The sequence below is a fragment of the Trichosurus vulpecula genome, chromosome 4 (assembly GCF_011100635.1).
Source record: "Trichosurus vulpecula isolate mTriVul1 chromosome 4, mTriVul1.pri, whole genome shotgun sequence".
In the NCBI taxonomy this organism is placed as follows: Eukaryota; Metazoa; Chordata; class Mammalia; order Diprotodontia; family Phalangeridae; genus Trichosurus; species Trichosurus vulpecula.
This window is the reverse complement of record NC_050576.1, coordinates 440324969-440348059: the sequence shown is the minus strand read 5'-3', so window position 1 is coordinate 440348059 and position 23091 is coordinate 440324969. Positions and strand designations below refer to the sequence as shown.

At 47.1% G+C, this 23091-nt stretch overlaps 1 protein-coding gene across 10 annotated transcripts in view; it reads right to left on the bottom strand.

Moving 5' to 3' along the window:
• DLG1 (discs large MAGUK scaffold protein 1) overlaps window positions 1–23091 on the bottom strand; it is a 223965-nt gene that overhangs the window by 59832 nt on the left and 141042 nt on the right. For all 10 annotated transcript variants that reach the window (XM_036754320.1, XM_036754321.1, XM_036754322.1 and 7 more), the window contains 5 exons: window positions 15147–15197; window positions 10448–10572; window positions 5510–5679; window positions 4277–4413; window positions 1704–1848 (listed from right to left, as the gene is read on the bottom strand). In XM_036754320.1, coding sequence (XP_036610215.1) covers window positions 1704–1848; window positions 4277–4413; window positions 5510–5679; window positions 10448–10572; window positions 15147–15197 — 628 coding nt within the window. The remainder of the gene's footprint in view (window positions 1–1703; window positions 1849–4276; window positions 4414–5509; window positions 5680–10447; window positions 10573–15146; window positions 15198–23091) is intronic.

The following is a 23091-nucleotide window of genomic DNA, read 5'->3' as shown; positions in this document are numbered from 1 at the left end:
TCCAGCCTATTTCTTGACTTTTCACTTCGTATGAAAGTTGGGTTCTTGCTGTCAGGGTGGAAGGTTTTTTTTCTGCTGCTGTTTCCATAGCTAGTGCTGGGGGTCTGTAAGTTTTCAGGTCTTCCAAGGGGGTATGATCTAAGGCAGGCCTGCACAAGCGGTGGACCAGGGGCCCAGGTTGTGTAGGCCTAAACTGAGGAGAAGTGAGGTCACTGCTCTCCAGGCCTGTGAGTCATCGCAAGCACTCTTTTTTACCTCAGAACTCTGACTAGGGCCTCTGTACCCCTGGAGCTACATGCTCTAGCATGTTAGCGCTCCTCTTCACCCTGGGCAATGCAACAGTCCTGCTCTCAATGCTGGCAGAGGGTCCCCTCTGATGACCAGTTGTCTGACTGACCCCCCCCCTACATCTGCAGGCTGAGAGCTCCAGAAGCTGCCACTGTAGATGCAGCTGCCCCAAGTCTGTCGCTGGCTTGCCAGGGCCTGGCCTGTGTTGAACTGAGTTCCATCCTCACCCCAGTGACACCACCTCCCAAGCTGTCTTCTGCTGGAGATCTGTTTCATTTCATTCTTTTGTTGGTTCTGCCACTCCAGAATTTGTTTTGAGGCCTTCCTTTAATGTTGTTTGAAGGGGAATTTTCGAAAGCTCAGGCAAGTCCCTGCCTTGGCTCTGCCACTTTTTTTCTATTCTGCTAATGGTTTTAGGGATAAAATTTTCCCCTTTAAGACTACTTTACCTACATCACAGAAATTGTGGTACATTTTTTCCATTGCTGTCATTTTCTTATAGTTATTAATTCTAAAATGTGTTCTTTAATCTATTTTTTAGAATTTCATTGTCAATTCTCAACTTAGGTCTGAGCCTTTTGCTTGTGTCCTGAATGACTATTATTTTTATTTTGAATGGTACGTAAAGGGTATGTTTATCATTCTTGCCTTTTTTCATTTGTTTGAAATATCTCTGTGGCCTAATACATGGTCATTCTTTCTTTAAAGAATGGAAAGATAAGTATATTCCTTAGCAGTCCCATTTAGAAGATGACACAAGTATTTTAGATCCAGCTTCTCCAGCAATGTATTCAGTTCTATATTATCCCTTTTCTACGTCCAAAAGAAGAGAGTAGTGGGAATCTCCTCCCATGTCTGTGCTGGTGTCTATCCCTTCTATCAGCACTTAGATGCTGAGGCATCGAGATCACCTAATTTTAATGTCGATACAGGTTTGTTGTTTATGGTTTCTCATTTACCTCTTTTTATACTGTGAGCTTTCGTTTTTGCTTTGTTAGATACATGGATTGCAATCAATCAATAAACATTTATTAAGTTCCTACCATTGCCAGGCACTGTACTAAACACTGGGGACACAAAAGGGACAAAGGGCAGTCGCTGACCTCCAGGAGCTTATGATCTGCTGGGAGAGCAGCATGCCAACAAATACAGACAAAGCAAACCACCACCAGGGTAAGCAGGAAATAACCGTCAGATCCAGAAGGGTTTGGATTTTTCTAAGCATACGGATAGTTGGAAGAACTCTAGATGATCACAAATGAAACGGTACCTTTGACGTGCTGGATGGGACGATACCAAAGGAATACTTTGTGTGATGTCTAATATTCCTTGTGAACAATAATAATGAAGAATGAAAACAAAATAAATTGTCTATTAACCCAACTAAGAAATCTCCATAGAGCGACTAAACTTACAGTTGGTGACATCAGGAGGAACGCAGCCATCGTTCATGTACATACTGGTGGGTTTTGCTACTCTCAGGGAAACAAAGTCAGATGTATTCTTTAAGGCTGTCACGGCTTCTTCATGAGTCACTTCTTCTAAGCATACACTATTCACCTGAAACAAAATAGGAACAGACAGAACTTAGATGCTGTAACACGGAAAACATTTTCATGGGTTAGCAACGTAAACGGAAACTTCCAAATCCACATGTACAATCTATTAAAGCTACAACCTTGGGCAACAAAGCAGCCAATCCACGAGCACTTAGTAAGCCCACGCTATACACCCGGCACTTGGCTACACGGCATCAAGAATAAAACAATGCATCTACACCTAAATGCGATGAACAGAAAGAGAATGAATGAACACATGCGCAGAGGAGTTCAATCCGAGGCGGTCTGGGGAGGGGGCACCAGAAGCATGTGTGGTGAGGGGTTGGAGCCCAGGGCATCAGCCAAGGCTGCCCAGAAAACCAGGCACTTATGCTACGCCTCCGAGGATGAGGACAGACTGAGCCGGGAAAGGTATGGTGGTGAGGCACCAGGGTCAGGAAGGAGGAGCAGAGGGAGACTGTGTGTAGCTGGATCTCAGAGAAAGAGGAAGCAATGTCCAGTGAGGGACCAAGGTGTGTAGGGCTATCAAAGCAAAACGGGGCAGTTTCCATCCTATCCTAGGGGCAGGATGGAAGACTCCAGCTCATGGAACATGCTCTGGGCAGGGGCAGATTGGTGCTTAAGGAAAGAGAAGAACAGCATTTCTTTCATACACGACCATTTGCAAGGCATTTCACAAATACTGTCTCATCCTGCGAGGGAGGTACTCTTATTATCCATAACTTAATAGTGGTAGAAACTGAGGCAGCTAGAGGTGAAGGGTCCTGGCCAAGGTCACACAACTCCTAAGACTCTCCCGGCTCCCAGCCCAGCACTTGCTGCCCTGAACCATCCAGCTGCCCAACAAGGGGAAGAGTGGGGAGGCATGGAGAAATGCCTCAGGGGGCCTGAGCCAGGCTGGAAGGATGCTGAGAGGGCAAAGGGAAGAAGTGCTCATCCGGTGCCCCTCGGGGGGTGCCTGGCCCTGCCATCTCAGCTGGCAGCAGAGAGGCCACATGGGAGGCTAGTGGGAGATACAGCGAGGTCGTGAACCTGAAGGACAGCACAGTCTCTAACAGGCAGGAGACATCTGGAAGATGGGTGAGTTTGGGGGTGAAAGAGGAGGAGTTCTGCGATGGAGATGCTCCTGGGACATCCAGTATGAAATGCTGACCTGGGCTCAAGAGAAAGACCAGGACAGGAGAGAGATCTGGTAGAAACCGGAGCAGGGAGAGGAATTAAACCCACAGGAGCTGATGAGCTGGTGAACGAGAAAGAGAAAAGGGCCCACAAAGGAAGCTTGGTGACCCTCCAAGGTATTTAGTATCTCTCCTTTGTTTCTCTATGGAAGCAAACAGGAACAAGACCAAATTCATCCTTTCAAAGACTCTGTAGACATCCCTGAGAGACGCTAGTTAAAGCGTCAGAAAATCATACACTCAATGATATCACAGTTCATGCCAAAACTTTCACAAACTGGCTTCCAAAAAATGCTTTTTTTCTCTGTATTTTAGTCATTTCATTAATCACAAACAATTAGACCAGGAGATGATGAAGGCAAAGGAGGTGAAAAGAGTTCAACATCTCACCCATTTCCAAAAGCTTATTGGTCAGGCAGCAAAAGAGGCATCAACTTGAAATATCTAAACCCAGGTTTGGAAGTCAGTGGAGAAGTGAGTGAACAACGTGGGCTCCAGGTCTCGTCACTGAAGCTCTGAGTGCCTCAGGATGGTGAGACGCAGACCAAGTGCCAACCTATGCTGGAAGTGGAGGGTGCTCAGCCCAAAGACAAAATGAGGCGTGCACACTGTCGTGCAGATGACTTTACCTATGAACTAACGGTCTGGCTGTGTGCTGGTCACCCTGGCTTCCCCTAAATTTTAATTCCAAGGTGCTCAGGGCACCCCAACTAAAACCCGTGCCTTCCTCCAAGCTTTGAGAACCAGCCCAGTTTGATGTCTGGGGCTCTATCAGAAGCCCTACCTTGGAGCTGATTATTGGGCAAAGTGGGCAGTTGGCTGGTCCTGCTTGGGACATGCTTGATTCTTAATCCCTGTTGCCTTAGATATCTCAGAGGTAAGTCACCTGTTCTTCTCTGATGGGGATGGACACCTCATCCCACCCCTCTCCTTTTTGCTCCTCCTTGCTGTCAGACCACATACCCATGACTGGGGCATATGTGCCAGATCCTGGGATCCAGAGAATGAAAACCATATGCCCAAATGTTTCCAGATAAAAATAAAGAAGAGCTAGCCTAGGAATAGCCAGGAATATTTTTAGGTATATGAATATGTTCCAAGAAAGACACACCAAAAATGTTTTCTTTTCATACTAAAAAATTTTTCAGCGCTAAGAAGTATCTTTCAAAATCCACAAAATTGTAATATGCCTAAAAATATCAAGTTGAGGAAGAAAACAGGAGGCCAGACGAGAAACAAGATGCTACTTACCGCTAAAAGTTTGTCTCCAATCTGCAGTTTGCCATCTTTATGAGCTGCTCCCCCTTCGATAATTTTGGTGACATAGATGCTGTTATCCCCAGGAATATGCTGATTCCCAACTCCGCCAGCTATGCTGAACCCAAGACCTGCTTGGAAAATTCAAAAGCATGAATTTCCCCTGAAATGGGAGCCGTGGGCCAGAACAAGCCATGAGGGTCTCTATGCAATGACCCAATGGCAGTCTTCAACAGGGTCGACCACTCTCTGCCATTACTAAGACACCTCAGACGGAGGAAAGCCATGTGCCTCTACTGCTAGCACCCCAACACTGTCCCCGCCCTCCCTGCTCCCACTGCTCTTTTCGCTTTGGCCGTGCTATTAGATCCCACGGGATTTCCCGCAGGAAGTCTTGACCAACAGTGTGGGCTACCATATAACAATCTGTGCATCTCCTGCTTGTTCCTGAGCTAAACATTTACGGGACTGCCAAGCCTGGGAAGAAAGGGTTCCATCAAGGCTCCTGGAGCACCCCTCAGCCAGGCCCTGGGGAGGGGTGGGGAGCAGAGCACACCAAGACAGGAAGAAAGGCAGTGAGAGGGGAGGGGGGAGATAGCTGCACAGAGGAAGGGTTGTGCCCTGAGTCACAGAAGCAGGAGGCACCAGAGGTGGGGCACAAACCCCTTCCTGGAGGGGAGTGGCAAGCACTGAGGAAGCACCTACTGTGCGCCAGGCACGGACCCTGGGGGGGACAGCGGAGGAAAGCGCCCTGGCCCCTGCACCCGCTGCCTCCTCATCACTTCATTCTGAGGACTGAGAGCAAAAGAACGTCAGCTTTGGGACACTACCTGCTTTTTAATTTCAGTTATTTAGCTCTAGGTTCCTGAAACTGGATGGATTACGCCACATTCCAGGACAGAAGCCTCAGGGAAGGTTCTCTTCCGGGCCCCGCTTCTGTCTAGCTCACGGTCTGCATGAACAAAGGGGAGTCTGCTCACCAAGCTTAGGGTTTGACATGTGGTTAAAATGCCTAAAATAAAGAGGGACCATTCGCTTCAATGATGAAAATAACGCAGACACATGTTCAACGTATCAGCCTTAGGAATGACACATAAACGCGCTGGGTTTCGCCGCCTCTTGCCCAGACTCTGCAGTTCCTTTCTAAATCCGCACAAGCGCTAATCTTTGATGGGAGGCGCTTGCTGAGGCAAGCGTGACATCAGCAGCACCTTCCCACAGCCCTACCTTTGGGGCCTTTCACCAATTTGATCTCCACCGTCTTCTCCGTCACTGGCTTCCGTCTTTTGACGTACAGACGCACGATGGACCCCGCTTCCTTCAAGGCTTCGACCGCTTTGCTGTGTGTCACATCCCGGACATCCACTTCATTTACTCGCAAAATACAGTCGTTAACCCTAGGGGGATACATGGGAGACAGAAGACACTTTTTAATTTATGTTTCCCCATCTCAGAATTCCAAGAGCAGATAAGCTCTGAGTCCCAGGGATAGAACACCACTTGAACCTGCCATCATGGATCCCGTCCAGCCACCACAGGCCGAACTGCACAGAAAGCAGGCCCTGTCAGGGACTCCTGGGGCAAGGATCTCTTCGGTGTCTAAGAACAAGCTTAGGGCACAAAGCCAGAAAAATTAAAAACCAAAATAAAAAGGAATCCAGAGAGTCTATGTCAGAGCACTCTACGAACCGAAATGTTAAATTCAGCAGTTCAGCCACTTGGCAAGGCAGTTCAGAATGACGTGACGAAAAGAATGAAATGTCCTCACCCTCTGATCCAGAGAGTCTAGTGCTTGACATAGAAACCTGTGGAGGTAAATGCCCCACTGCCCCCAAAATACTCAGAGCCAGACTGGAAGTCACAGCAAAGATGCCTGCCAATCAGGGCATGGCTCCACAAGCTGCACTCCCTAACTGCTGCAGAATATCACCGGAGCGAAGAGCAGAACAAACAGGACGCACACCAACAAGTGTGGGAGACGCAGATGCTGAGTGAAGTGGGCCGCCGAGAGAAAACGATCTCAAAGACGGATGGACGACGTGGACAGAAGGGACAACAAGAAGTCAGTGGAAGCACAATGCTAGGCAGCTGGGCCACAAAGGAAAGCTGGGAGATGGCGCCTTCCTCAGCTTCTTTGCAGAGCTGACCCTAAAAGCCCTGCAGATGCAGCATCAGAAGTTTGCAATATGTCAGTGAGCTCTGCTTTTTTGTTTTGGGTTCTGAGGGAGGTGAAGGTAGCTTTGCCCTTGCCAGGCCCAGGCCCAAGGCCCTTTTGGCTGGGGTGATTCTCAAGAGCTGAGGCTCCTTCTACCATCCTTAGACCACCGCATCTCCAAGGCCGGTCGTGTACTGGGATGTCCTTCTCCAGAAATGCTCTGACTTATCAACGTGGCACCAAAAACTGAACAGAATGCTCCACGTGCGCAGAGGATGGCCAGCTTCCATCGAAGAGCCTGCCACCCCAGCTGGCCTCCACGTCCTGCCGAGGGGCAGGCGCTGTGCCTCAAATGCCCAAGACTTCTTCCAAACCAGCCGCTCTCTTTCTTTACCCCACCCCCCCATCTTATATGCAGGAAGCTGATTTTTTGAAACCCAAGTAAAAGGTTTCATATTCACTTCTGTCCCATTCCTGCCTAATGCTCTAAAACTTGCACTTTATTGAAGGGTAATTTTGGTTTCAAATTCTACCAATAACATTCACCAAACGATAATGTTTGAGGTCTTTTAGTAACCATAACTACTACCTAAAAATACAGCTATTTTACCTTAGAAATAGAACTGTAAGAAAAATGAATACAAATGTAAGACACGAATTCACAGAATGCTCCGTCACTGAACAAGATGCGGGGATTCCTCTTACCAACAGAGCCCGAACCAAGAAGTTTGTCAGTGCAATGGATTCTCATGCCGAGCATCTCAAAGAGAATTTGGCCCTAGATGTTAGAAGGACAGTGTTCAGGTATTCAGAGAAAGGTAGGGAGGGTCTCGTGGACTAAAATGCCACTGGGGAAGAAAAATGGTCAAGAATGAAACTCCTAAAATACAAACAGAAACACTTTGATGAGGGCAAAAGGAGAATGATCAAAAGCTATCCCAATGGCTACTTCGGGGAGCTCAGAGGCCAAAGGCCATCTTCAAAAGCTATGTCCTAAAGATGAAAGGACTGGCACACAAGGGAGTCTGAGACAGTCCAGCGCGCATCTGTATCGTTATGGTTAGAAAGGAACCACAAAGGAATCTTTAAGTGAATCAGAAAGAGGGCCCAAAGACAGGACGGACAAAAGGTGATAGTAGATGATGGAGGAAGAGGGAAATAAAGACTTTGATGTAGAAAGATCACATGATCCCTCTGCTGGAAACCATCAAACAAAACAGTTACTCAAGAACTGATGGCCAAGAATGGAGACAGTGATGGAGCCCCTGGCGGCCCTGGGACGTGATCCACTGACCAGGGTCCTGAAAGCCGTGGCAGCTGTGAGACTGGCATCTTTGCAAGACTTGGACAGGCCAGGGAATCTGATTCCTGGCAAAACTGCCAGCTGTGTCATCCCAGTGACAGTCAGTGAGAGCCACACAAGGAAGCCCTAAGCAAACAGGGCTTCTTCAAAGACAGGCCAGGCCCAAGTGGTCTCTCGTCCTTTCCAAGGGACTTCATCACTAGACAGAGCCAAACACAGTCCTTCGTATGTCACGTGGCTGCTCCCACTCATTCCAGTTTGCACTGAGGCACCCAAATTTTCCCGTGGTTCTTGGGATTCCAACCACAAGCACACTCCATACAGTTGGGGTTTTCTTTCTAGGGTTCTCTTCCTCCACCTGTGCTGAGATGAAGATTCTGGTAATTATGGGCCTTTCTTTTTATCTCTGACTTCCCTGGGGCACACATCCAGGAGAGAGGACAGCAGGGCCAAGTCGGTCAAGATGCCTTTAAAGTCATTTTCTTGAACTGCTAGGCCAATTCACAGCTCTACCAAAAAAAGGTGGTTTCTTTTGCAGAGAGACTCAAAACACTGACTACTTCTGTCTTCTGACAATTTGACAAGGGTGTTAGATATTACCTAGTTTAGCAAAATTGGGGAGGAAATGTCTCATGCTGTACTTGTGAATAAAATGGCAAGACATAGGTGTGATAACAATACAGCCCAGTGGGTTTGGGAGTGAGTGAAGGGCTGAACCCAAAGAGCAGCCAGTGAGTGACGGCTGGATCTCCACTTGAGAAGGGGGCTTCTGCACAAGAGTGTCCCAAGGAGTGGTCTCTGTTTGGCTGTCCTCAAGCACACCAGCCCTTGAAGTTACTTCAGAGAACTCTGGGCATGTGCTTGTGTGTGTGCTTCCCCCTTCTTTCTTCAGCACCAGGTCACTACATACATGGTGTGAAGTGGGCTGTGAGTGCCGAATATGGAGTCAGAAAGAGTAGAGTTCAAGTCCTGTCTGAGGCACTGACTCACTAGGTCACTCTGCCCCCTGCTGAGATTCCATTTTTCTCATTAGTAAGATGGGCGTGGTGGTTATTCTGAGGATCAAAGATCATTGATGTAAGTACATGCACACTTTAAAATGGCTGACAAATGTTATCTCAGTTTATTTTTATTAGCATCAGCGTTCTTATTACAACAGCACATGGACAGACAGATGGAAGCCCCTGGGCCTCAGCAGAAAGCTGCTGGTCCCGTCTCGGGCCACACCCCCTCTCCTGCTGGCTCCTCCTGCCTGGAGCCTTCCACCCACACATGTATGGCCAACTCCCCCTTCCCCTTATTGAGTCCCCCTGGAGGCCCAGCTGGTCTTCACTCTCCCATCCTCCCCAGGGCCCTAGTCCTGACTGGGGACTCCAAAGCCACGTCCCCAGAGCCAAGGACCCTGCTCCCCTCCGCACCATCCCCCTCACCCATCAGAATGGAAGCTCCTGGAGGGTAGGGCCTGCCTTTCTCTTCCCTGTCTGGCCCATACTAAGTGCTTCAATGCTTGCTTCCTGCCTTCCCGGAGGGCAGGGCCTTTCTGCCTCTGTAGCCCAATGCTGAGCCCAGCACAGCAAGTGCTCACTAGCCGCCTGCTTAGTGATAAGAACGTCCTGTTGGCTGTTGCTGTTTGTTTCCATTAATGACATGGATTAATGCCCACCTGGCACCGAGAGAAGAGGAATAACTGACAGTGATAACATCCCAAAGATGGAGACAGGCTCATGCTTTGGGGACAAGTCAGATGAGACAAGGAGTAATGGAGAGAAACTTTAAGATCATCAAACAGAGTAGCTTGGTGGTGCACTGGCCCCAGCATCAGGAGGACCAGAGTTCAAATCTGGCCTCAGACACTTACTAACTGTGTGACTCTGAGCGAGGCACCTCCCCCAACTGCCCCCCACCTCCACTCATCAGCACAAGTATGAAGTGGTAGAGGCATGGTTACACAGCACGCTGCCCATGCTATTTCAGGCTACACTGCCCGTGTGTCCAGGTCCAGGACTGTGGAGGTGATGGCGTCTGGAGGCTCTCACCCAGTTCTGAGAGAAACCCCAAGGCACAGAGAGTGTCTGGAGGTGGGCACCACGAGGGGAGTAGAGGGAAGGGGTGGCTCAGCAGAGGAAGACTGGAGAAGGTTCTGGGGGCCACTGGGTCACCAGGAAGGGGCAAAGGGGCCAGGTCTCAAGGAAACGTCCCACTTGGAGCCCTCCCCAAGCAGAGGGTCCTCCCTCAGGAGACAGCAGAGGCCACGGCTGGGGAGGGGGATCCTTCTTAAAGAAAGAGGAGACCTCCTCCTGCCCTTCCTCCCACCTACTCCAAGGAACTCCTGGAACAAGGGCTGGGATAAAGCAGTTCGTTGGTTCTGATCTTTGATCTGCTCTCTCTTCAAATACCCCAGACAAGACATTCTCCAAGTGCTTAATGCAGACATACAAAGTAAGATCACAGGAACAACCTCATGTGACAGAGATGCTAACAATGAGGGCCTGGGCTTCGGCAATTTAACCACACGTACTGAGGATCTAATCACAACGTAAATAATACTTACTACAAACCAACAAGGGAGAATGTCAGCAGCCCCTCTCACCCGTACATTTCTTCCCAATTACACCAGACCCAATTTGCTTCGGGAAAAATAAAAACATGCGATTTAACTCAGTCTCGTCCATCGCCAGACTCACGACTCCCCGCAGACCCGACGTACCGTAGTCTTCCATCCTGCGCTGCCGCTCCCCCGGCAATGATTTTTGTAATGAAAATACTTGAGTCATCTCCAATGTGTGGGTTATCTGTGCCCCCTGCGATGCTAAAACCAAGCCCTGAATTGCCCTGGGGGAAAAGAAAAAAGGGGAAGAGTTCAAGTCAGCTGTGAAAAGCTTCACCTGATTCAGTAATGTAAAACTCGGAAAGTAAACAAACTTATGTTTCCTAGATGAATAACCACCTACAGGATGATAAAAGTTCCATGGGAAATAAGTGTTTTTACATGGCTGTCCTTCAGATACAACACATCCAGTGCAGTGGTCTACACTGACTGCAGCAGTCTATATTGCAGCCACCCACTGACGGCCACCTCCTATCGCCATACTGACTGGATTCCTTTGGTGAGAGGCTCCAAGCCCAAGAGCTGCCTCCACGCTTCTGGGGTTTGCTGCTGTCCAGAGACAAAACTGACAGACGTCGGCAGGCACTACGCTAACAGCTGGGAGCACACTGTCTTTCTGGAGCCTTCTTTACCTCACGGTCACTTGTAGACATAGAGCCGGTAAGCTGGGCCTGGTGCTCAGAAGAACAAGTCCGGTGAATCGCCAATGAAGTCATACGACTGGCAACTGTCCGTGGAAACCATCGAACTGAGGGCAATCAACGACACAGTCCAACAAGACGAAGCCAAAGTGAGAGGGCTGTACTGCCTGTGCCCCTTTCCATGCCTTTCATCTCACTAACTGCCCAGCGGCAGGTTTTTTGGCATTTCCTCTCTGCACTCTTGGGCTGTGTACCAGGGCACCTACGTGGACTCCTGGGGCCAAGGATATACAGGGACTACATGTCCCAAAAGGGCTGTGGGCACCTTCAGAGTCAATAAATAGAATGCAGCAGATTTTACATCATGAACGTCTTACTAATGACTTACAAAATAGGAAAACTCTCCAAAATAATTTTTAGACATTTTAAAAATCTATTTTATTTGTGTTAATCAGCCAAATTGTGCTTCCTCACTCTTCCACCCCAGCTCTCTCCCATCACCTGAACCCTCCCCCCTGAGAACACAGAAACAAAACTCATCACACACATGAACAGTCAATCAAAACAAACTTCCACACTGGCTCTGTCCTACAAAACGTGTCTCTATCTGAATTCTGAAGTACTTCACCTCTATTAGGAGGGGGAGCATGTTTTATTATTAATCCTCTGCTATCATGATTGGTCGTTATTCTGAGAAGAGATCAAAACAATAGTATTCCATTACACTTATAAACTATGGCTTGTTTATCCATTCCTCATTTTTAGGGATCACCTCGGATTCGCATTCTGTGCCACCCCAAAGAACTTTAACTTTTTTTCTTTTTTGAGGCAATCAGGGTTAAGTGACATGCCTAAGATCACACAGCTAGTAAATGTCTGAGGCCGCATTTGAACTCAGGTCCTCCTGACTATAGGACTGGTGCTCCAGTCACTGTGCCACCTGACTGCCCCAAAATATAATTATTTTTGTGCATGCTTAAAGTTTGTTTTGTTAGAACTAATCCCCCCCTTAATCTACCCTTTAATTTCCCCTCTTCTCCACTTTCCTTGTTAAAATATACTTCTGGGTGGGTGGGTGGGTGTGTGTGTGTGTGTGTGTGTGAGTGAAAGTGAGAGTGTGAGAAAGAGGCATTGTGAATTCTTCCTTCCTCTGACCAGTTCACATGAGAGTGAGGCTCAAATGTGAGCTGCTCCCCCTCTGTCCCTCTGCCCCCAAGTGTGGGAGATAATTGTCCCCCAAACTTTCTTTCCCTTCCCCCCTCCCCAACATATCCTTCTGTCCTTCTCTTTCTGTCCTTGTCTTAAGATCATTAAGACCTAACACCACCACTTCTGGGCCTTGTTTAATTAGACTCCTTCTATGATCCCTGCGGACGACAGGAATGCAAGAGGACACATGTATGATTTCCCCAGATGTGAATTTTAGCAGTTTATTCCTTTATCACTGTTCATTCATCAACCTTTTTGACAGTTCTCATGTCTCCTGTATTTGAACTTCAAAGTTTCTCCAAAGCTCTGGCTGTTTCCTCAGGAATGCTTGGAAGTGTCTGTTTCATTAAAGATCCATTTTTCCCCTGTAGGAATGGACTCAGGTTTGCTGGGTAAGCTCTCCTTGGTTCTAGGTCTACAGCCTTTGCCATCACATCTCAAGGTCTTCATCTCTTTATGGTGGTGGCTGACGCGTCATTGGTGATCCTGGCCAGGCTCCTTGGTGTTTGGATTCTGTCTTTCTGGCTGTTTGCAGTGTTTTGCTTTGACCTGGGAGCTCTGGGCTTTGGCTCCGGTGTTGCTGGGAGTTTTCATTTTGGAGTTTCTTTCAGGAAGTGACCAGTGGGTTCTTTCTCTCTCCACTTTGCCTTCTGGTTCTAAGAGATCTGGGCAGTTTTTCATTTCTTGAAATAGGATGTTCCAGGCTCTTGTTTTGGTCATGGCTTCAGGTGGTCCCATGATTACGGTTCTTAACTTTTTTCTTCTTATTCCATTTTCCAGGTCAGCTGTTTTTGCCGTCAGTTGTCTTGACTTTCCTTCTCTTTTTTCAGCCTTTTGACTTTGTTTTAATATTTCTTGCTGCCTCACAGTCACTGGCTTCTGGCTTTTGGTCCATTCAGATTTTCAGGGAGTTTGTTTCTTGGGATATTCATTCCCTTTCCCATTCATTCTTCCCTAGCTCTCACAGCTTTTCATGTTTTTTCCTCTAGTGCTCTCATTTCATTTATAAAAACATTCAGCTCTTTTTTTAAAGGTTCTCATTTCATCTCTTGCAGGGGGTCTAGGGGAGTTTTGTGCTTTGCTTGTGGATGCTTTGGAACCTTTCTCTTCCTCCGTGTGTGTCTTCCCTGCCACCACAGTAGCTCTTTATGTTGAGACTTTTTGTTTGTTTGCCAATTCTCCCAGCCTGCAGCCTGATTTTGGACTTGATGCTAAGGCCCTGTGGCCCTTCTGGAGCAAAGGTCTGGCCTGGTCTCGTTGCTGTTTTCTTGGGGTATTCAAGGTTATGCAAGGACTCATGGGCAGCTGTAAGCCTTTGGTGCCCCGAGAGGGGTCTGATCCGGGGCAAGGTCTGTTTGCCACCCCCTTGGTCTGAACCCTGCAAGTTTCAGACCTGAGTGTGGGTCTGAGCTGCTAGAATTTGTCCCTTTCAGCCAACTGGGAAGATCTGAATTCAAAGCAGCAGAACTGAAGGTTCCCCTTTGGTGTGGGACTGGGCTGTATGATGGGAATGAGACCCTGCTCTGTGTTTAAGATCTGAGGTATGCTGCTGCTGGCTTCTGAACGTCCTCCTTTCTCAGACCATAACCCAAGGCTTTCCTCCCTGGCCACACCACCTCCCTTGCAGGACCCCTTTTTGCTGTACCCTGGATTTGTGAGCCACAGCTGCATGGTGGGTGACAAAGCTCCTTGTCGGCACCTGTCCCCAACACAATGTCCCAGTACGGACATGGGACCCGGCCTCTCCTGGGCACTGGCATGCTTGCGTGTGACATGCTCCTGGCTTGCCTGCAGTCTCCAGTGCCTGTCTCCCTATGATGAGCTGGACCAGACAATTACTGTGATTTTTTTCCTCTAGACTTCCTGAACAGAATTTGGCCTAGTGCATTTTCTAGATCCATTTGGAGTTTTGTGGAGGGGAACATGATTACGACTGGTTCCTACTCCACTATCTTGCCTCCTCTTCCACAAAACTGTTTTCTATTATTGTCTTTTAAATTCTTTGATGGTTCCAAATAATGATGGTATTAAACAGTCCAACTAGTTAGATCTTTCATTTAATCTCTCCTAGTAGAGAATACTTTAGACCAGGCCTGCACAGCATAAGGCTGGAGAGCAGTGTGTTATGCAGGCCTGTTTTATTCAAATCCCTCACAAATTCCGTCAGGGCAGGCCTGCACAACATACCACCCTCGGGCTCACTTACAGCCCACCAAAGGATTTGAGGCAGCCCATGAAACACGCAGAGGATGTAAACAGGCCTGTACAAATCGCCCTTGGGCCACACGTTGTGCAAGCCTGCTTCAGACACAACCTAAGAAACACAGAGCTAGAAGTGACCTCAGAGACAACCTCGACTGCATCCCCCACACAGCTGCCAGGAAGCCACCAAGCATCAGCTCAAAGACAGGCAGCTGAAGGGGGACTCATTACTTCTACCTTTGCCTATCCTTTGAGAGGTTTGGGGCGATTCAAATTAGATTACTATGTAACCTTCCCGATTAGCTGAAATGTTAAGAATGTTCTCTGAACAGCCTCAGCTCCTTGCCCACCAGAACAAAGCCTCATGACAGTGTCCACGGCTTCTGTGGAGCTGATCAAAGTTAGGTACAAGCCATCACCCTGGTCTCCATTTTTCCTGGTGCATTTCAACTCAAATCAGGTGTGCCACACTGAAAGGTAAAAGGAATAAATACCCATTCCCTGGCTTCATTCACTATTTTAAATTATTTAACAAAAAAATAATCTAGCCTATATAAACTGAGTGGATCCATGTGCTTTTAAAGAAAGACACTACTATTCAGACCTCTTAAAAAGATCTCTTTCTTTCACATCCATGTTAATTGGAATAGACAGGAAGGCCCAAAGTTATTTTTGAAAACCAGTTCTTATAAAAAACAACAAATTGGAACACGAAACAAATAAGATCAATTAACACGCATAGTTACCCGTTCCAGTGTGATTTCTTCATATTCATAATCCGCATCTGTACCATTGACCTAATGTGGGGAGAAGAGGGTCATTTAGAAATGACAAAGCTTTTTCACAAACAGGTTTAACAGCTGAATAACGAGAGTACATCTGATAAGACAGCCAGGATTATTTTTATGCAGAGCAGAAAAGGGACATAATTAAGCCTTATTAACAGACAAAACGTAAAAGAAATGGTTAACTATATTGCAAGTATCCTGTGGTCCAAGTGTGAAGATGATTCTAAAGCCTGACTTCTAATTCAAGTGATCAAACATTTATAAGGAGTCAGTTAGGAAGCCTTGGGCACACACCCAAAGAAGTGAGCAGGCTCTGACTCGGAGGAGCTTCCTTTCATGCACCTAGAGGGAGAAGTGACGTGAGCATCCAAGTGCACACGCATGCACGCATACACACACACACACACACCCCCAAATGGAGGAGGGAAGAGAGAACTAATCACTGGCACATCCCAGCAGTGCTTCCTGCATGAGGGGTGTGGCACCTGTGCTGCGCTTCCTAGAGGCCGAGGAGATGGGGATCCACTCCAAAGAGGAGGCACGGGATGGGGCAGAAAGCGCCAGGTGGGGCAGGCCCAGGACTGCAGAGGGAGGCCAGAGGCAGAGATCACAGGAAGATCAGTTTCCACCCTCTCCTAGAGATTAACAGGGAAGCAGTGAAGATTTTTCTGCTGGGCCTAGGATGCGGTTGGTCTGTGTTTTAAGTGCATCGATTTGGCAGCCGTGCGGCTGAGGAGTAGATGCAGGGCCAGCACAGCAGTGCGGGTGGCGGCAGGAAGGGGACAAACAAGAGAGATGTTGTGGGAGCAGAAGTGACACCAAGGCTGTAGGGGTGAGAGAAAGAGCAGTAAAGGGCGCCTGTGGGATTGTAAAACTTAAATGACTCGATGACCTTAGGGCCTGCAATGAAACAGGCACAGCTTGGAGGACAGGTTTGGGGGAAATGAATTAGCGATTTCTGACCCGTCTAGCTCCAGGCAGCCCTCATCTGTCCAGGAGGAGGGTGGCTAAGCGCACTAACTGTGCCTACTGAGGGCTGGTGAGGTCATCGAGAGAGCGGACCAAGAAAATGCAGAGGAGGAGAGGAGATGTGCCTCCTAGGGGAGGGTGGTGATGACTGACGGGGCAGAGTGCTGCAGGGGGTGAAGTAGGAGGAACTAGGAGGTAAAGAAGGCAAACAGACACAGATCCAGGTGCTGGGAGGGCCGGGTAGAAGGCACCGGCCCAGGGGCAGGCCTGAGTAACCAGGACACAGTGCGGAGTGAGAAGAGGAGCCCAGGGTAGGAGAAAGCCTTTGTGCAGCCCTACCAAGGGCTAGACACACCTGTCTCCTTTGTTCTTCCCCACCCAGGGAGTCAGGTGCTGCTCTTACACTCTTTTTCAGAGGAGGCAAACAGGGGGAAGAGGCTTGCCCAGGGTCACACTGCCTGAGGCTGGATCTGAACTCAGGCCAGGTGTGCTGTGCCCTGGACACAAGGCCTCTGTATGCTCAGAGAACAAGGAAGCACGGTCCTCAGCTGAAGAACATGAGAGAAACAGGGGCAGAGAGAACAGAGAGTTTAACCAGGAGGACAGGAAAGCAAAGTCACGGAGAAGATCAGGTCCCTGATCGACACTGAAGCCCTCACGGTCCATCAACAGGAGGAGGAGAAGAAAAGGCGGGATGTCCTATGGCGGGGGGGAGGGGGAGGTCAGAGAGGAGGCCACACACAAGAAGGATGAAAAGAGGAGACTGTGGAGACAGAGGAAACTGTGCCCCGGAAGGACCTTCCAAGGGAGGACGCTCGAGGGTGACGTCAGGCAAAGGATTCAACATTAACTTTAGAACCAAACACGTGGAACTTGCTTTCTCAGGCATAAAAAGTCCCAATTTTGTCAGTGAGGCGATGCGCTCGGTGCCGTAAAGAAGGCAATTCTGTTTGGTCTAAGTCACTGTCTAAAGTCAGGAGGGCCGCGCCAACTGGGGGGGGGGGGGAGAGGAGTTAATCGGCCAACAGGAAATGATGAGAATGGGCAGCGTTTACAAAGTGCTACGGGAGCATTAGCCCACTGGATCCTCAAACATCCCGGGGAGGTAGGTGGGACTTCTGACCCTCACTTTCTAGATGAGGCAACCAAGGCTGACAGAGGTGGAGGGACAGGCCCAGCTTTCCAGAACCTCCGCGAAGTTTCTGAGGCCAGTTGCAGAGATCTTCCTGACTTCAAGCCCAATGCTCTAGAACCAAATGATTTCTGATTCTCATGTATTTTAGGTTATGCTGCTGTCCATTAGGAAGACAGCCAGGAGCTGAACATATTTATAGGTAGTGAGATAAAAGATCAGAAAATCCTCTTTTCCGTAAGCAGAGCCATGGAGTGATCGACCAGGTCCCTAGATCTACTGGTCAGAGAGGCAGAAGGAGCATTACAGATTAGCTCAGAGACTGGAAGTGGTCTGTCCAAGATCACAAGGCAGGACAGAGGGTTAACTTGCTTTGAAATGTCAAACTCTTCATATTCAAAAACACTTTTTGTAAATCAGAGACAAATGAAAAGCTATACATTTTAAATGAATATTTTTTAAAGGCCTGATTAATGTCAAAGTAGGGAAAATGTAAACTAAGTGTTTAAAAAGTAAATGGGGGGGGGGGGGGACGACACCTGAGTTCAAATCCAGCCTCAGACACTTGACACTTACTAGCTGTGTGACCTTGCACAAGTCACTTAACCCTGAATACCTTGCCTCCCCCCTAAGTCCCGTCCCCCCCCCAAGAGGCAGCAGGGCCTGGATGTGGGGTTTCTTTGTTAGGAAATCGCTTGTAGCAATGCTCATCTCTGAGAGCTGCCGGCAGGCTGGGGGACTTGCCCGGGGCTCTCCATTCAGGATGAGCTCCTGGCTTCCCAGGGTTATGGGGGAGAGGAGAGAGAAATTCCTGACCTCACAAATCACTGAAACACTATCTTAAAAAGTACTGACTACTGAGCTTGCCATCAGTAGTTCAGGTTAGCTCACTCTTGGGAATTCATCTCTCTATGAGGAAGGTCAACATCGGACCCGTGACGCCCTCTCCTTTCATTTCAGCAATCCGAACAGGATTCCGTCCTCACTGATGATCTCTACGACTCTCTGAACTACTGCCGAGGGAAATTCACTATTCTCAGATGCCCATCCTCTAAAACAAACAAGCAGGTCAAAGATCTATCTTTATTTCTTTTCAAAATAAAACAACCCCAAGAAGATGGATCTGGTTTAGTGGAAGCACCAAGTGTGTGCAAGGAACCATGCTGCCCTATGAATGAGTGATTCACTCCCACCAGGTCAGGCTGGTCACACAGGGCTGTGCGTGGCACCACTTCACTGGAAGCACTTTTGGGCCTCTTTTCCTATACTGAGCACCGCAGCAGAACAAGACAGAACGATAGCCTTCAACCGGGACCATCGGGCCCTCTGGGCCACAACTACCACAGTCAGCCCAGCCCTCTAGTCGCAGAAGTAGGAAGGCTCAGAACCGCCAGAAGTCCAGGCAGGGCTCAGGGTGTCTCTGTCCCACGAGGTCTCCTGAGCCAAAGACACCACAGAGGCGTCATCAGCAGGAGCCCTGCTTGTAGCACAAGTCTAGGGCGCAGGAAGCAGCCAGCCCAGATCCTCGGCATCAGCACTCAGAGTCATGAGGGCCAGGTGCCAGCTTCACGTCCTGGCTATGCCTCATGTCCCACTGTCTTGGGAGAAGGTGGAGGGGGAGTACAGGTGTGTAACACATCCCTCCCAGACTAAATCTGGATACCAGAATCTCAGAACGTTAAAATACTGGGTGGCTCTAAGAGCCAGAAGAAGTAACGGTAACAGCTACCATTACACAGCCCGGCCATTCGTAAAGTGTGCGACACAGCTTTCCTCACTGGATTCTCATGACGAGCTCCGAAGGCGGGTGCTACCATTAACCCCATTTTATAGATGGGGGTGGGGGGGGGAGGAACAATCTTAGAGAAGTGACTTGTCTAGGGTCAAACAATCAGCATTTATTAAGTGCCTCTGGGGGCCAGGGATTACAAAGACAAAAGAGACTCCCAGGCCTCAAGGAGCAAACATTCTACAAGGGGAGACGACACGGACATCAAGAAAAGCATACAGATGATAAATACAAGGGGATTTTTCAAGGGAGGGCACTAGGGGAAGGACCTGAAAGAAATGAGAAATTCTCATAATTTCGGGCAGTAATGTGGCTCAGGAGGTAGAAAGCTGGGCCTGGCGTCAGGAAGATGAGAGTCCAAAACAGTCTTAAATACTTACTAGTTGTGTGTCCTGGGGAAGTCACTTAACCTGTTTGCCTCGGTTTCCACAACTGTAAAACGGGGGCAGTAACAGCTCCTGGCTCCCAGGGTTGTTTTGAGGATCAGAGGAGGTGATGACTGTAAAGCACTTGTGACTGGCACCCGGTAAATGCTGTACAAGTGCTAGCTACCATCATTACTTCTAGGAGTCGCTGAGGAAGGCATATCCTCCTCCAGCGCCTGGCACTGAGACCTTTTCTTATGCCCCGACCACGGCCCAGGTCCCTCCTGACTCCTGCTCATGCTGGGGAGCCAGCACCTTCTCCTGCTCGGAGGTCAGACCCTGGCTCACGAGGCTGGCGCCTTCCCTCACAAACACGTATCCGAGGGTCTGGTACAAGAACTAATACAAATAACTACTGGCCTTTTTCCTCCAATAACTGATGAAGACTAATGGTTTCCCCATTAGAATATACACTCCTTTTGCCCAGTGTGGGATCCCCAGAGCTTCCAGCACATGAACAAGGCCTTAATAAAACCCGATTAATAAGTGGACTGACTACAGCCCAAACATATCTGCGTTTTATTGGTTGGTCTTGTCTGAAAACTAACGACACATGCAGTGCCCAGAGGCCATGATTTCCTAACAGTTGGTCCTCTCCCCACTCCAGTCCATCGATTTTCTTTAAGCGCAGATCTGACCATCTAACTCCTCTACTGGAAAAAAATCCGGGGGCTTTCGACTGCCTCCAGGATAAAACCCTATACACTCTAGCCCCAACTTTTCTAGCCTCAGGGAAAACTGCCTCAGCACCCAGTGAACCTGCCAAGACAGGACACTCCCTCTTCTATCAAGTGAATTTGGACTGGCAACCTTCCCACTCCTTAGGCCCCCACTCCCATCCCCCTTCGGGGTCTTTAAGAGACGCTGAGGAATATTGTCCTGGGTCCCTCTCCCTCACCGGGCTCTCACATTCTGCTGCTTCCTAGTCCTTTGCCTTTGAGCTGGATAGATTTTAGTTGAACTTGTCTCTCCCTTTCAAACATATGCTACGCTTTTTTCTTGTATAGTGTTCACTTAATAAATACTTGCTGATCTCTAAAAAAGTGACATGTGAGAGGAAGGGAGGAGGAGAATTTGGAACTCAAAATTTGAAAAAAGAATGTCAATATTGTTTTTACATGTAATTGGGGGAATAAAATCTTAATATTTTAATATTTAAAATACATTAAAATTAGATAAACTAAATCAAATTCATTAATTAAAATATTTAAAAAATTTTAAACTGAATAATTATAATTTAAAAAATAAAAAGTGACAAGCTTCATCTTCGGTATTGTGGAACTCTGACTGGACACTGCATTAACTAGACTTCTTAAGTTCATTTACAATGTCCCAGTGTTCTGTTTTCATTTACTTTTCTAAACATTTCTTCCGATTCTGTTCACTCAGCTGTTCATCAGCCAACACTACCCAGTTTCTCTGGATTCATGCCTTCTGTTACTTTTTAACACTGTAATAATATTCCATTACTCCCAGATAAATGGATTTGTTTGATCATTCCCCAAATGATGAGCACACAAAGAAAAAGGAGAATTAAAACAGCCTAATCTCAGAAGAAAAAAAGATGAACAAACCATAAATAAACTCCTTAATATGAAAATCCAAGGGCCAAAAGGATTTACAGGCAAATTTTATCAAATAATCAAGGAACAAGTCATTTCAATATTACACAAACTGTTTGAAAAGCAGCAAAATGGAATTATTCTACTAAGTTCCTTCCATGATAGAAATGTAGTCTTGATACCTAAGCCAGATAGTAAAAACAGAAAAAAGAAACCATAGATAATAATGCCCAATGAATATCTGTGCAAAAATTTTAAGTAAAATATTAGCAAAGAGGTTTACAACAACATATCACAAAGATAGTACACCATCGTTACGCTGGATTTATAACAGGAATGCAGGCCTAGTTTAATATTAGGAAAACTAAAAATCTTGTTAATAACAAAAAATACAAAAATCATTTATTTAGAAGAAGCTTGGGAACATTACAACACTCATTTTTGTCAAGAGTACAAGATACAAAAATAAAGGAAACCTTTTTTTAAACATAAGAATATACGCACCCACGCACCACACCAGCCAGCATTATACCTAATGGGATTAAACTACTGGCATTTTCATTAAGATCAGAGGTAGAGCAAGAACACCCACTGTAACAACTACCATGTCTGTCTGTCTGTCTGTCTGTCTGTCTCTCTCTCTCTCTCTCTCTCTCTGTCTCTCATACACACACACACACACACCCACCCACCCACCCCTAAAAATGTCTGTGATAGCAGTAAGTCAAGAAAAAGAAAACGGGAGAACAGGAAAAGAAATACTGCTTTTTGCAAATTGCATAATAGTGTACTCAGAGAATGGGACAAAGAAAACAAAAAATTGTTACAAAGTAGCTTTAGCAAAGTTGCAAGATATGAAATAAATGCACATTAAGTCAAATGCATTTCTGTGCATTACCAAAGAAATTCGGCAAGAAGAAGAAGAGAAATTACATTTAAAATAACTACAAAATTTATAAAATGCTGGGGAGTCTGCCCACTAGCACACAAGCGGGAACTTCCATGAGAACAGCTATAAAACCATGTGCAGAGGTGTAACCACGAGCCGAGCTGCAGTAGGTCAGAGCAGAATGAACGTGACAATACTGCCTGACACTCATTTATCCAATGCCACAGCAATTAAACTACCTAGGGCTTATATCAGAGAGACGGACAAATAATGAATCCATATCGAGGTGAAGTTTAAAAAGGGCACGCGTGGCCCGACCAGATCTCAAGCTAAACCACAAAGTGATAATCTTTAAAGATCTGGTGCTGATTCAAATGCAGACAAGTCGATCAGTGGACCAGATTACATAGACAACAGAAAGCAAATGAGTACAGGGGCCCCAGCAACTGGAAGAAGATAAAAACCATCGGGAAAACTAGAGAGCATTCTGGTATACCAGGCATACACCAACATCTCACACAGCGAATAAAAAGGATTAATACAAGGCAAATTGGATAATTCTGATTCTGAAAATTTTAAGTTTTTGCACAAAGAAAAATGATAGAAAGAAAGCAGGTTGAGCCAGAGGAAAGTCTATGCAGTAAGTTTCATTGATAAAAGTCTCATTCCCAAAATATAGAAGGAATTGATTTAAACACATAAGAACAAAAGCCATTCCAACTGACAAATGGTCAAAGGATACGAACGGGTCATTTTCAGAGGCAGACATCTGAGCTATCAATACTCATGTGAAAAAAAAAAAACCCGCTAATTAGAGAATAGAGATGCAAAGTAAGGAAGTTTCAGGTTAAACTCTTATCCATCAGATGCGCAAAGTTCATCAAAAAGGAAAATGCCAAATGTTCACTAACAGGGCTGGAGAAATCAGCTGTGAACTGGCCCAGCCATTCTACAAGCAACCACTTTTCGAATGACGGATCCCAGTGCAAGGCCTGTATCTCAAAGAGTTCAAAGAAAGAGGAAAAGGACCTGTGTGCAAACAAATTTATAACCCCTCTTTTTGTAGTAGCGAATAACCAGAAACTGAAAGGCTACTGATACCCTGGGAACTTATGGTATATAAATATAACACATGTT